The following is a 13,897-nucleotide window of genomic DNA, read 5'->3' as shown; positions in this document are numbered from 1 at the left end:
TATGTCAATTAAATTTGATTAATGTAAGTATTATTTGAAACGCTTACAATTTAAATGTGCGTTCTAAAATAATTGTATGTATTAATTTAAATTATTTTCAAGAAATTTGTCATTGTTTGGTTAATATATTCAAAAATATTTCCAAAAAAATTGGCAAATACTACTATATATTTTTAAATCTAATAAATTTATCTAGTCCCAAATGTCAACTTGTACTGCTATCCCATTTAAAATAAAAATTAAAAAATAATTTAATGATTAATCATACACTTAGTTAAATTTAAAATTATTATCTAAAAATTAAAAAAAAAATTTAATCAATTTCAATCCTAGTTTAAGTATTGAATTATTTTTTATGATTAACACAATGACACATCTCTTTTAATATTGTACTTTTTTCAAAGATGAAATTTTTAATATTATATTAAACTAGGCTACGCCTAGCTGAGGCCTCGCCCCAGACCCGGAGCCCTTCGAGCCTTACGCGCAAAAGGCGCGTAATCTTCTTCGGGCTGTCATCATAAGTAGGCCACTGATTCCGGTAGGGGTACCCGGCTACGCCGGGCACGATAAGTGTTTTTCAGAAAAAATATTACATAAGAATTAGTGTAACAAAGTACGCATACAAACTATCATTTATTCAACTAACCAGCGTATTCAATCATAAACAAAAAATAAAATGAATACGATCGAAAATTTGTACAAGAAATGTATTACGGATTACATGCCACAAGTCAGTACAATAAATTGATAATAGTATTCTTCATTTATCGTTAACTTATATTTTATATGTAAAAATAGAAGATTACAATTTTAAATATTGTGATTGTGTAATCAATAAATGTTATCAACATAGGACATTATTATGAGATGTAGTGGTCGAATATTTCAATAATAATACAGAGTATGAAAAATATGAGGCAATTACTAACGATTTAATTAAACACTCATCGGTCGATCTGGAGATTTATTTACGAGAATTGTATGAAAAGCTATTCACCGTAAAGTCTGATTATGGGCATAAACGTTGGCTTGAAGGCAAAAAAAATTATTAGTAATACTTTTGATAATAAAATTAAATCTAATAGTTAATAGACGAAACTAATTTACTTTATAAAGGTTAAAAATTATGTTTACATAGATTATTTTTATTGTGCAGAAAGACTTAGCTTATTTACAGGTAGCAGTCAAAAGTTGAGGAGAGGATTTAATTAATATGATTGATCTTGTTTGCATGTACAACTTAATTGTATCACGTAAACAAGATGAATGTTAGCGTTAGCATTGAAACTGGTTTTCATTTGACGATTTATACTAGCCAATATAGATTCAAATTAAGATTATGATTATGAATATTAAACATAGGTTTAACTGAGCTTAACTCGACTCACCGTATGGTGAATTTGGTACCGACATACTATCGCACCCCCATTACCTATCTTAATTTTAATTTGGATGACGAGACTGTAGATGAATATTCAGAGTGGTATTTATAATTTGTAAATAATAAGTTTGTATTGTTGTAAGTTAATTATTTTTTTTCTTTCATATTTTGTTTATAATATTAATAATAATATACATTAAGGCTAACATAATTAGCAATTGCTTCTAGTGTTATGCATGTGACAGGATGAAGTACAGACACAGGTATAGATCTTTAAACATAGTTTTTTCATACACAAATTCTATTTTACATCATGAAATTTAACATTTTTTACATGTGATAATGAATACTGTACAAATATGTGCGGTACAAATCCACCATACAAATACCTTGTTATTTAACCGACAAATGTATAGATGTTTTTATTTTAACCATATTTAATATTATTATAATAATTCTATTGCAGTGATTGATATGTCAAAGCAGACCGACACAATTACAGTCCCGTCTTTTGACCTACGTATTGAAATTGAAGCACCAACCACGTTCGCCGCTAATACAACTGCATATGCTCTAGTAATTTCAGACAATGTATTTACATATACACCTTTTGACGGTATCATCCGTATATTTTAACATTTTTTACATGTTTATGTAACACATTTATTATAAACCTTGCAATTAATATTATTATTATAAAATAAATATATTATATACAAATAACAACAATTTGTTTTTCATTTTAGATTATAAGTTTAATATAAGAAACTAATACAATATATAAAGTTATTGTTCATAAATTATTAATGTAAGTTAATTTTCTGACGTGATTAGGTTTCGGCCATTGTGAAGCACATGGACTATAATTATTTTCTTGGGTATACACTGTTGTATTGAAAAATGTTGGTCCATCATTTTCATCGCACATTTCTTCTTCTTTTTCCTAAAACATAATTATAAATTTAATAACAATAAAGGTTATGACAATCTATGTTCATTAAACTCACATTAATTTGAAGCATGTCTTTGGACCATGACTTGACCCAACGATCAACTATTACATTGTACGCTAAATTCTTCAGCTCGCTTATGTAATTACTGTCACCTTTAGGAAAAGTATAGCATATTTCTTTATCGTTCAAACTTCTTATAAAATTAACTATTTCATCATTGTTTGAATGTTGAATTTTAGGGCCCGACCATTTATCGTCGGCGTATTGTATAATGCGGTCTATTTGATGGCTTAATAGTAAACATGTTTTTATTTTTCTTGATATTGCATTGTTAATAGTACACTGTAAGTCCATAAGTCTATTAATGTTTTCGTTATTCAATAACACTCGACACCCATCGACCATTCTGGATTCTAATACTAAATGCACGGTATCACGGTACAATACTTTGGTTATATTAAAATCGACATTTTGGTATAACATAATGTTCTCTCCTTTTACCGGTGGTGATTGTAGAAATAATGTTATTACATCCCTCATGCCGTAAATAATATTTAAATAGTCCGCTGACATACTAATATATTGTGAAGGAGTAATAATGCATACCGTAATATTGAAGTCATCATTTGGATTCAGGCCCACTTGCAAAAATTTTCTGTCGCTGAACGCAATAGCGTAACTGCTAGAGTCAATCATCTCGGCTGGCGGTGTTGGTGCGATATAAATGTAGCGCTGTTTTCTTACAGGTTCGGCAGCCATATTGTTCATAGAGTAGAGTCTTCTTCTTAGAGCTGATGGTTCTTGATGACACTGTGACTTTATCAACGATTTCACGCTCATTTATGCGGAAAAAGCACATATTATCATAGAAGGGTCAACAAATCATAGGACACATATCCCCGTATACTAACTCTTTTCTTCATCACTTAAGTAATTTCACTTTAATATCATAATAATTAATTTTAAACTCTCGATTTCTAAATATTTGTATACAAATATATGTAATAGATTATGTGTATACATATTTTATACAATAACGATTACACATTAACAAAAAATGTTTATTAAAAAACGCGGTAGTGTGACTGAATAATCAAAAAAGAATTTGATAAAATATTATTTCAAACGTATAAATATTTTCTCTATACTTAAAAAATAACTCAATTCTTATGAAATAGTATAATATTGTACATATTTATTTATTTACTTTAATATCATAATAATGATCACCTTATGATGAGTTTCATCATCACCTCCCATTCTATGTAGGGGTAAACCGCTGATTTACTGTTTTAATACATACGTTAATCAAGTAAGAGGGGTCTCTATGACCAAAGGCCTACACATCGCATAGCTATAGTTGGGTTTCGTTGGATTAATAGCCGCCGTCGCCGCTTGATTACACCTTTCACTTTTCTGCATTCAAATATTTTCACATATTTCTAAAATTATGCAATTTTCAAAATCCCTCAAATTTTTCTATAATATATCAAAGTATACTGTATGATGTTTCTTCTACCTAGGTATACTATGCATATACCAAGGTAGCATGTACCCTGGTATAACGAAATGCTATCTAGGAACGAGAAACATCGACCTTTCACCATATCCCCCCGGCCGTTTACACCGGCCATCAACCTTTGACAGGGTAAACCCACATCATGTGGGTGGGGGGACTATGCCTTTCACCATATCTCCCCGGCCGTTTACACCACTCGTTCATCTATGGAGAGGAAACGGCCGAGGCCATTTTGGGGGGTATCCAGCTCATATAATAATGATCTACTTAAGCCCGGCGCAGTGGGGACGTTGCATTGTTGGGTCCAGTATAGATTTAATCTGACAGTGATTAAAATCACTATCATAAGAAACGCTTCGATGCAAATCTGTAGATAGTGTTTATTTCTAAGAAATTGATGGATAATTACAAAAGCTACATCAACTTCTATTTCCTTAATTATACACAGATTAGTAATTCTTTTAATTATATATTATATAATTTTTAAAACTAATTGTTTTCGAATTATTATTGATTTTGATTTTTAATATGTTAAAATTAATCATTTTGAACCTAATTTGTTTTGTCCTCTAACGTGAAGTTTTAATAAAAAAAAAATGAATTTATTACCATAACTTTTAGCTGAACTTGTAAGTTTAAAATTGACATTATCAAATATTAAAAAATGGTATTGTTAAAATTAATATCGAGTCTGCAAATTTTATAATTACTATTTACGGTAAGTTTATCAGAGAAGTTCGATTTTAGCTTCGATGCGAAGCTGAGAAGGTATTGGTTTTACTATGATGTGTGTTTTTTTTTTTTTTTTTTTTTTTCTGTTACCACTTTTTCTCAGCTCTCACCGAACGGATTTCTTTCAACGATACGTCAAAAGATCACAAATTGTATCTAGTCGAAGACATTACCCTTCAAAATTGAAAAAATTTCCCTCGTTCCTCGTAAATGGAGGAAACCTCCAAAAAATCGCAAAAAATTTAAAAATCGCTAATTTTCGAAATTGTTTTTACTAAAAACTGCCGTAACTTTTTCAAAAATGAACATATCAATATAATTCTTTTTTTTATAGATGCTTGATGTCTTTACCTATTATTTGGTATATTTTTTTTGTAAATTTGACCTTTTTTCTGCCCACAGGGGGGGATTTAAAATGACAACTTTTTCACAAAAAATTAACTTTTTCAACTTAACTTTTGAAAATGTTCCGGAAGGTCTGACACTTTTATATATATCTTAAATTAAAGCTAATGTAATGTACTTTAATTTGAAAAAAAAAAATTTGACCTCTGGACTTGTCTTCATGGTGAAAACGGCTACCGAATGCTATTTTTGTGTGAAAATTTTCGATTTTATAATTTACATTTTTTACTTTAAAGTGCTATAACTTTTTAAAAAATGTATGGATCAATACAATTTTTTCATGAGAAGTAGTATTTATATACATCTTTTATTGGATATACTTTTTTTTAAAATCAGACTATTTCTCTATATATGGGGGGGCTTCAAATATAAAAAATGCATATAGAATGTAGAACTTTTTCAACTTAACTTTTGAAAATGTTCCGGAAGGTCTGACACTTTTATATATATCTTAAATTGAAGCTTATGTAATATCCTTTAATTTGAAAAAAAAAAATTGACCTCTGGACTTGTCTTCGTGATGAAAGTTGATATCAAAGTTAATAAAAAATTACGATTTTTGTAAAATAATTTTTTTTTATATTTTTAACTTAATAATGCTCTAACTTTTTCAAAAATGAACATATCAATATAATTTTTTTTTATATAGATGCTTGATGTCTTTACTTATCATTTGGTATATTTTTTTTGTAAATCTGACACTTAACCTGCCCACAGGGGGGGATTTAAAATGACAACTTTTTCACAAAAAATTTACTTTTTCAACATAACTTTTGAAAATGTTCCGGAAGGTCTGACACTTTTATATATATCTTAAATTAAAGCTAATGTAATATACTTTAATTTGAAAAAAAAAAATTTGACCTCTGGACTTGTCTTCGTGGTGAAAGTTGACATCAAAGTTAATAAAAAATTACGATTTTTGTAAAATAATTTTTTTTTATATTTTTAACTTAATAATGCTCTAACTTTTTCAAAAATGAACATATCAATATAATTTTTTTTTATATAGATGCTTGATGTCTTTACTTATCATTTGGTATATTTTTTTTGTAAATCTGACACTTAACCTGCCCACAGGGGGGGATTTAAAATGACAACTTTTTCACAAAAAATTTACTTTTTCAACATAACTTTTGAAAATGTTCCGGAAGGTCTGACACTTTTATATATATCTTAAATTAAAGCTAATGTAATATACTTTAATTTGAAAAAAAAAAATTTGACCTCTGGACTTTTCTTCACGGCGAAAATGGCTACCGAATGCTATTTTCGTGTGAAAATTCTCGATTTTATTATTCATATTATATTTAACTTTATAATGCTATAACTTATTGAAAAGTTTATGGATCCACACAATTTTTTTATGAGAAATAATATTTTTTAATAAACCCTTTTTCATTCGACATACTTTATCTTAATCGAGATATTAAGGAACCAGCAGATCAAGTAGCTTTTGGAATAAAACACCAATTTTTTTAAAATTAAACACTATCTAAAGATTTGCATCGAAGCCTTTATTTTTGATAGTGATTTTAATCACTGTCAGATATCATTATACTTGATCCAACCATACCACGTCACGGCTGTGCCGTGACCCCCCTGTACTGGGTTTTTTTTTTTTGCATTTTCGTAATAGATCACTTAAATAAAAATCATAGTAATAATTTCTAATTAACTTTTGGTGTTTAAAGATTCTACAATTGAAATATGCAGAACTCAATTAATTTTAATGGTTTACTTTAACTAAAAAAACCAATAAAAATATAGTTAAAAAGATTTACTCAATTGTGAGCATATTATAAAATTTGATTATAATTGTAAAAATCCATCGTTAAATTCAAGTGAAACTAAAAATCATTTTTTTTTTTGAAACTTATGACTTATATAACATGTTACAAAAAAATTTGGAATATTATAGACTGGTAGTAGCACACACAAATAGAGTTAAAAAGTTAAAAAATTACGAAGTAAAATTATTTTCTTTTGTAGTTGAATACTTTTATCATATTAAATCTAATTCGACAATAAATACTTTATGAATATCAGAAATTAATGATTTTAATTTTTTGTATGGAAAAAGCTACTTTTTATTTGAATAAGGAATTTTTTAAGGGTAATATCTTCAACTAAATACGAATTGTAATCATTTGACGTATTGTTGATAAAAGTAGGTCGAGTGAGGGTTGGCAAAATAAATCGTAGCCACAAAAAGAACCACATAGTAAAATAATATTAACATGAATAAGAAATTTATTCTCACTAGGGTAGGCTGTAGTGATAGGATTCTTTATATTTATTGAAGTATTGAATCTAAATGAGATAAATATCAAATGATTTGAAAATTTTTTTCCAACTCAAAAAAAATGCAATCATCCGCCACAAGCGGATTTGAACCTCGTTGGGTTTGTCAAAAACGCAGAGTTAGAAGAAAATGGCACACTACCCATCAATTAGCAGTTTAAACTGAATGGAATTGCTTAATTAAAATATTAATTTCCAGAGACGGATTTGAACCTCGTACCCTATGGATGAATGATACAAATGATTCGGCAACTGTTAGTTGCTTTTGTCACATGATAAAATTAGCAATTTAAGTTAATATAAATTAAAAAATTACTTTTTCGATTTTAAACAGGAACTTGACGTCATAAACGATCGCATTTGTAATGTGTAGTCCGGGTTTAGAGACGAGAGGCGGACAAGTTGCCTATATTTTATATTTTAGAACTGGATGTAGGAAGTTAATATAAAAACAGTAGCACAGTGGGGTCGAGGCACAGTGTAGACGAGGCATTGATGAGACAAGTATAGATGATATCTGACAGTGATTAAAATCACTATCATAAGAAACGCTTCGATGCAAATCTGTAGATAGTGTTTCCTTTAGAGAAATTGGTGAAATATTTTAAAAGCAACATGAACTCTTATTTCTTTAATTATATCCTGATTAGTAGTTCTTTGATTTTAAAATATAATATATGAATAAATACTAATTATAGTTTTTAAATTTAGTATGAAATTGTGTGGCCAGCTATGATGTATGGTTCATAGTGTTGGGCGGTTGATAAGAAAGTAGAGCAGAGAATAAGTGTAGCAGAGATGAGAATACTTAGTTGAATGAGTGGACTGACTAGAGAAGATAGAATAAGGAACGAACATATAAGAGGAAGTACAGGAGTTGCGTCAATCGTGGATAATATGACAGAAAATAGACTTAGATTGTTTAGTCATGCTATGAAGAGAGAAGAATTGGAAGCTGTAAGAACAGTTATAAAAAATGAATTTTGAAGGAAAAAGAGGTAGAGGAAGACCAAAAAAGAGATTGGGGGATGTTATTGAATGCAATATGAGGACAGCTGATATGAGCGTAGAAGNTGAATGCGATTTGAGGACAGCTGATGTGAGCGTAGAAGATGTGGGAGATCGTGTCAAATGGAAGTTTAGGATAAGGGTAGCCGACTCCATGTAGTTGGGATTAAGGCAAAGAAAAAGAAAAAGATTACCAGAAATTCCGGTGGCAATTGATATAATATAATTGTTGTTTGGGAATGTACAATTTAGCGTTAAGTTGGGTTTAAACAATGTAGTGTTCAAATCAATTACCTACTCTATCGGTTGTATATTAATATACACTACAATTTAATGTTACAATAAATAAATAAACTCAAACATACACACATATGCATTTATAACATTGTGTCTAATGTAAGTATAACATGATAAAAAATAACCGTAAAATGAAAAAAAATGGGAAATAAATTTTAGTACTCATATTAAATGTAATGTAACTCGAAAAATATTTGTTTAAATGAAAAAATATAAGATAATTTTTTTGTTTATAATTGTCTTTTAAACAACTTTTGTACGAAACTTGTTTTTGTAAGTTAAATATATTTTGAGAAAATTAGAAAAGCTCATAATTTTGAACTTTTGCGAGGCTGTAAAAAAAAAGCTCAATTCCAATCTTGAGGACTATTAGTATGTCATTATACATATTTTAATTCAACTTTTAAAAAAACAAAATTTTTTCCGCAATTTTTCCTTTGTTGACTGGCCTAGATGTCAATTTTAAACTTGTAATTGAGCTAAAAGTTATGGTAATATATTCAATTTTTTTTACTATAAACTTTCATAAATCTTTATCAAAAATTTTTCATCAACTTTAAAGAACCAAAAAAATAGGTTAAAATTGAAAATTTGGACTGATTATTTTTAACATTAAAAATCAAATCAGTAATAATTTGAAATCAAATTTTTTTTTCTTTTAATTATTATTTTATATATAATTAGTAATAATATAAAAAATTAGAAGTCATAGAAAAAGTCTACTTGCAGATTTGAAAACAATGCGAAAAATTGATTTAGAAAAGTATATTTTTGCTTCTGACGAAAGTTCATTGTAGTCCAGAGCATTTTTTTATAGTAACAAACAGTTTTTATTGAAAATTATTGTATCAAGCCCTTTAAATTTTTATACACGTAAAAGTAAAGCAAAATATAACTTCTTTATTATTTTTATAATTTCTCCGTTTAAATTACAATATTAAATTATTAAATATCAATTTCATACTAAATTTAAAAACTATAATTAGTATTTATTCATATATTATATTTTAAAATCAAAGAACTACTAATCAGGATATAATTAAAGAAATAAGAGTTAATGTTGCTTTTGGAATAATCCACCAATTTCCTACTTTAAAAAAAAAAAAAATTTGGTTGGGAATTTTTCCTGCTATTCTCCAAAATTACTCCTTCGTTGACTAGAATAAATCATTAAACAGAAAATTTATGAGGATTAAAACAATGTTATTTTTAAGATTAATATGCAGTCAGAAAGTTTTATAATTATTATTTATTGTAAATTTATCAGAAAAACTCATTATTTTTTGCATTTTTATCGTAATAGAACACTTAAATAGAAATCATAGTAATCATTTCTAAGTAATTTTTGATATTTAAAAAGATTCTACTATTGAAATATCCAGAACTGAATTAATTTTAATGATTTACTTTAATAAAAAAAAAAAAGTTAATATTTTGAATCCCTCTTGTGGGCAGGTAAAGGTTTAGATTTATAAAAAAAAAACCAAATGATAGATAAAGACATGCATCTATATAAAAAAAAAATTGTACTGATTTGGTCATTTTTGATAAAGTTTAACAGTTATATAACAAGTTTTATATGCTGTACTACAAGGAACTTTCATCAGAAACAAAAATATTTTATTCTAAATCAACATTTCGCGATGTTTTCAAATGTGCAATTAGACTATTTCTATCACTTTTAAGTTTTAATATTATTAAAAAATAGTATTTACATATAAAAAAAAAAATTAAGAACAAAAAAAATTGTTTTAGATTAATACTGATTTTGATTATTAATATGTTAAAAATAAGGAAAATGACATATTTAACCTATTTATTTAATCGTTTAAAGTTGATTGTTGTAAATGTTTATAATAAAAAAAAATAATTTATTTTACCATAACTTTTAGCTCAATTGGCAAGTTTGACATTGAGAACATTAAATAGAAAATTTTATGACAATTAAAAAAATTGTATCGTTAAGATCAATATGCAGTCAGAAAGTTTTATAATTACTATTTATTGTAAATTTATCTGAAAAGCTCAATATTTTTTTGCATTTTTATGGTAATAGATAACTTAAATAGAAGTAATAGTAATAATTTCCTAGTAACTTTTGTTGTTTGAAAAGATTCTACAATTAAAATATTGAAAACTTAATTAATTTTAATGATTTACTTTAACTAAATGAACCAGTCAAAACAAAGTTGTTAAAAAGATTTACTCAATTGAGCGTATTATAAAATTTGATTATATTTGTAAAAATCATTTGTTAATTCAGGAGAAAAAACAATCATTTTTTTTAACACGCTTATATTAGTTTCACATGTATGTTTGTCACGTCGTGTATGACCTTGAGACTATACTGTCGTATCGCATTCGCCCCACCCCGCTCACCAGTCGTAGACAACAATATTTTCCAACCCGTACACGCGCGTGTCATCAATTAAGTATATATATATATATATATATATATATATATATATATATAACAAATTTTTATTGTGATTGATATGGCCCCGCGTCGATTCGTTATACACAATGCCCCACGACTCGTGCCACCTTTATCAGCCGTCGCCCTATTATGAGTATTTGACTGATCAACACCTCGCGTTATACGCCGCGGTGCAAAGTCCAGCAAGCGCCGCACGCCCGACGACATCCTGCCGCAAATGATACCGTAGTCTTCTTCCCGTTGTCAAAGTGACAACGTCTACGATTAGATCCGCGCTCGCGCAACGTCGCCATCAACGCTGCTAACCTGTTGACGCCCGAGGAACACGCCGGACAACACGTCGTCGACGCCAACGAAAGTGCCGCGATATTATGCGAAGATTATTTTATTATTATTATTATGTTCATCTATTCGGTTTGTTTTATTTTTCGTTGAAATAACCTGTTGTTGCTCATTAATAAACAGTCCATGGGTCTCTATCCTCAAAACCAGTGACGACCACATTTTTATGACGTAAGTAGTGTCAACTGTTTATAAGATGGTAAGAAGACCATTTTCTGACTTGATTTTAACATGCTTATGTTTTATTAACACGCTTATATTAGTTTTTTTTTCAAATAAACCAGTTAGGTTTCCTTCACATTCTCTCTTCTCCGATTTACTTCAATCACACAGTTCGATAGCAGTGAATTCCCCACCCGGTTATAATAAATTGTCAATAGCTGAACAATTATAGATTTACCAGCTGTTTCTCTATACAAACTTTATTGCGCGTGAGGCGCCGCCGCTGATACACATAAAATTGCAACAATAGACAGCAATTAGTATATAGCTAGAGATTGACAAGTAGTATACAATATCAACGCGTTTGATATATCATTTAACAACCGGGTCCCATAAAACCGTTTGTATTATTACTTACGTTGTAATGGGTAACAGGGAATCAGGGTTCGATTCCGGTGAGGGAGTCTGAGAAACGGCTACCAGACCATGGAAAGCTGTAGGCACGCAAATTATCCACTTCCGGAGGTAGTGACGAAAAATGATGATACGGGACAAATCCTAGGACCATAAAAAACAGCTATATCTCGTGTATGATACATTTCCGTACATAAGTTTCATTATTATATATATATTAGGGTGGTCCTTAGTTATAGAATAAAAAATTTTTTTTAAGAAATTCAGAGTCATGGGCTCAAAATTTCGTTAGGTTCTCTGAAAAAATGAAACTGGTAAAATTTGAGTACAATAAGTCAACCACTTCACGTGCCTCAAAGGGGTTGAAGTTCTTCTAAAATGGGGTGGATTATCTTTTTTTTGAGTGTACGCTCTCTATTTTTGAAGTTTCGCCAAAAACATAAAGAACAATTTTTATAGAACTCAATGTGAACAAAAATTAAGGTAATTTACTATTTTTTTGTAAAATTAATATTTTTTCGTAAAAATAAGAAAAATCAGTTTCACTTAATTTTTTTAAAAAAATGACATAGTTTTCAGTTATACTTTTCCAGTGTCTTAAATTTTAATTGTGCGCAGAAATTGTACAGAAGTAATATTAATCACTGTGATATCTTCTATAAAAAACGTTATTTGAGTTTTTTTCGAATTATGAATCCTTTTTAAATAAAAATTTAAAACAACTACGAAAACTTGTTTTTTTTTTAAATTTTTTTTGCATGTATGTTTTTTTGTTCATAAATTAACAAATTTTCTTAGTTATATTAAATAAAAAAAAAACAAGAAACACAATAAAATAATAATTGTAATAGATGAGTGTTTAATATTTTGGAGAAAAGCGCATATTCCTACACAGTATTCTTCAGACTGTGTTATTAAATTAAAAATATTGTATGAGAAATAGAGATAGTTGGACAAAAATAAATCTAGAAAAACAAACACAAGAACAACATTATAATATTTTTTCTGAAGAATTAGACAACCTCTTTGACATTTCTCATATCGAAGCTCTGAATATGATGAGTATTGAAGAAGACAAACAGTTCTTATTGTCACAACTTAAAAAAGGCCACTCAGGAGCATGCTTGGTAATGATATGAAGTTAATAGGTATTGAAAAACGTAAAATTACTCGACAAGAAGAAGAAGATGATCGAAAGAAAAAAGAGAAGTTAGAAATTGCAAATTGTACAGGTAATTATTAAATATCACACAATAATTTCAGGACATTATAAGTAAGCAGTTTTTATATACCGAAGTATTTTATTATTTAGCCGAAACTCAATATTATAGCAGCTCTAGCTCGGAGAAAGAAGATATTGATATGGAGGAAAACGTTGAAGAAATGAGTCAATGTCTTGGGCCTTCAAAAGAAGTAAATGCACTAGAAGATATATGTTGTTTTGTAGTTGAATGTTATATTAAAATGTGGTTTTCAGCTGCGAATAAAAATAAATATATTTTTAAAAAACTAAAAAAACACGCTTTTAAAGCACATCGCACTTAAAAGTTAAAAATAAATATAGTTTAAAAAAAAAACCCAGCACAGGGTAGTCGCGGCACAGTGGTGACGTGGCATAGTTGGATCAAGTATAATGATATCTGACAGTGATTAAAATCACTATCAAAAAAAAACGCTTCGATGCAAATCTTTAGATAGTGTTTAATTTTAAAAAATTGGTGGATTATTCCAAAAGCTTCATAAACTGCTAGTTCCTTATTAATATCCTCATTAAGATAAAGTATGTTGAATGAAAAAGGGATTATTAAAAAATAGTATTTCCCATAAAAAAATTATATTGATCAATACACTTTTCAATAAGTTATAGCATTATAAAGTTCAAAATGTAAAAAATAAAATCGATAATTTTCAAACAATAATAGTATTTGGTAGCCATTTTC

General features: G+C 28.3%; 3 protein-coding genes across 4 annotated transcripts in view; 1 reads left to right on the top strand and 2 right to left on the bottom strand.

The window, feature by feature from the left end:
- The window catches only part of LOC126901746 (protein PFC0760c-like), a 55,959-nt gene that overhangs the window by 8,366 nt on the left and 33,696 nt on the right, over positions 1-13,897 (bottom strand). The gene's annotated exons all lie outside the window — the stretch shown is intronic.
- Positions 2,147-3,413, bottom strand: LOC126901731 (uncharacterized). Its single transcript, XM_050678448.1, has 2 exons — positions 2,392-3,413; positions 2,147-2,327 (listed from the first exon to the last, which is right to left on the bottom strand). Exons 1-2 carry the CDS (start codon positions 3,175-3,177, stop codon positions 2,178-2,180), a joined length of 936 nt encoding a protein of 311 aa, XP_050534405.1. The 5' UTR covers positions 3,178-3,413; the 3' UTR covers positions 2,147-2,177.
- LOC126901760 (uncharacterized) lies at positions 12,793-13,772 on the top strand. Its single transcript, XM_050678505.1, has 2 exons — positions 12,793-13,189; positions 13,270-13,772. The coding sequence occupies exons 1-2, from the start codon at positions 13,078-13,080 to the stop codon at positions 13,500-13,502; spliced, it is 345 nt and encodes a 114-aa protein (XP_050534462.1). The 5' UTR covers positions 12,793-13,077; the 3' UTR covers positions 13,503-13,772.

Source organism: Daktulosphaira vitifoliae, unplaced genomic scaffold (genome assembly GCF_025091365.1).
Source record: "Daktulosphaira vitifoliae isolate Bord-2020 unplaced genomic scaffold, ASM2509136v1 Scaffold_3, whole genome shotgun sequence".
Classification (NCBI taxonomy): domain Eukaryota; kingdom Metazoa; phylum Arthropoda; class Insecta; order Hemiptera; family Phylloxeridae; genus Daktulosphaira; species Daktulosphaira vitifoliae.
This window is presented reverse-complemented; position numbering and strand designations above follow the sequence as displayed.

Coding starts and splice junctions, on each gene's coding strand:
- LOC126901731 (XM_050678448.1), bottom strand. CDS start 3,177: ATGAGCGTGAAATCGTTGATAAAGTCACAGTGTCATCAAGAACCATCA. Junction 2,328..2,391: donor AAGACATGCTTCAAATTAAT/GTGAGTTTAATG, acceptor ATTATGTTTTAG/GAAAAAGAAGAAGAAATGTG.
- LOC126901760 (XM_050678505.1), top strand. CDS start 13,078: ATGCTTGGTAATGATATGAAGTTAATAGGTATTGAAAAACGTAAAATT. Junction 13,190..13,269: donor AGAAATTGCAAATTGTACAG/GTAATTATTAAA, acceptor TTTATTATTTAG/CCGAAACTCAATATTATAGC.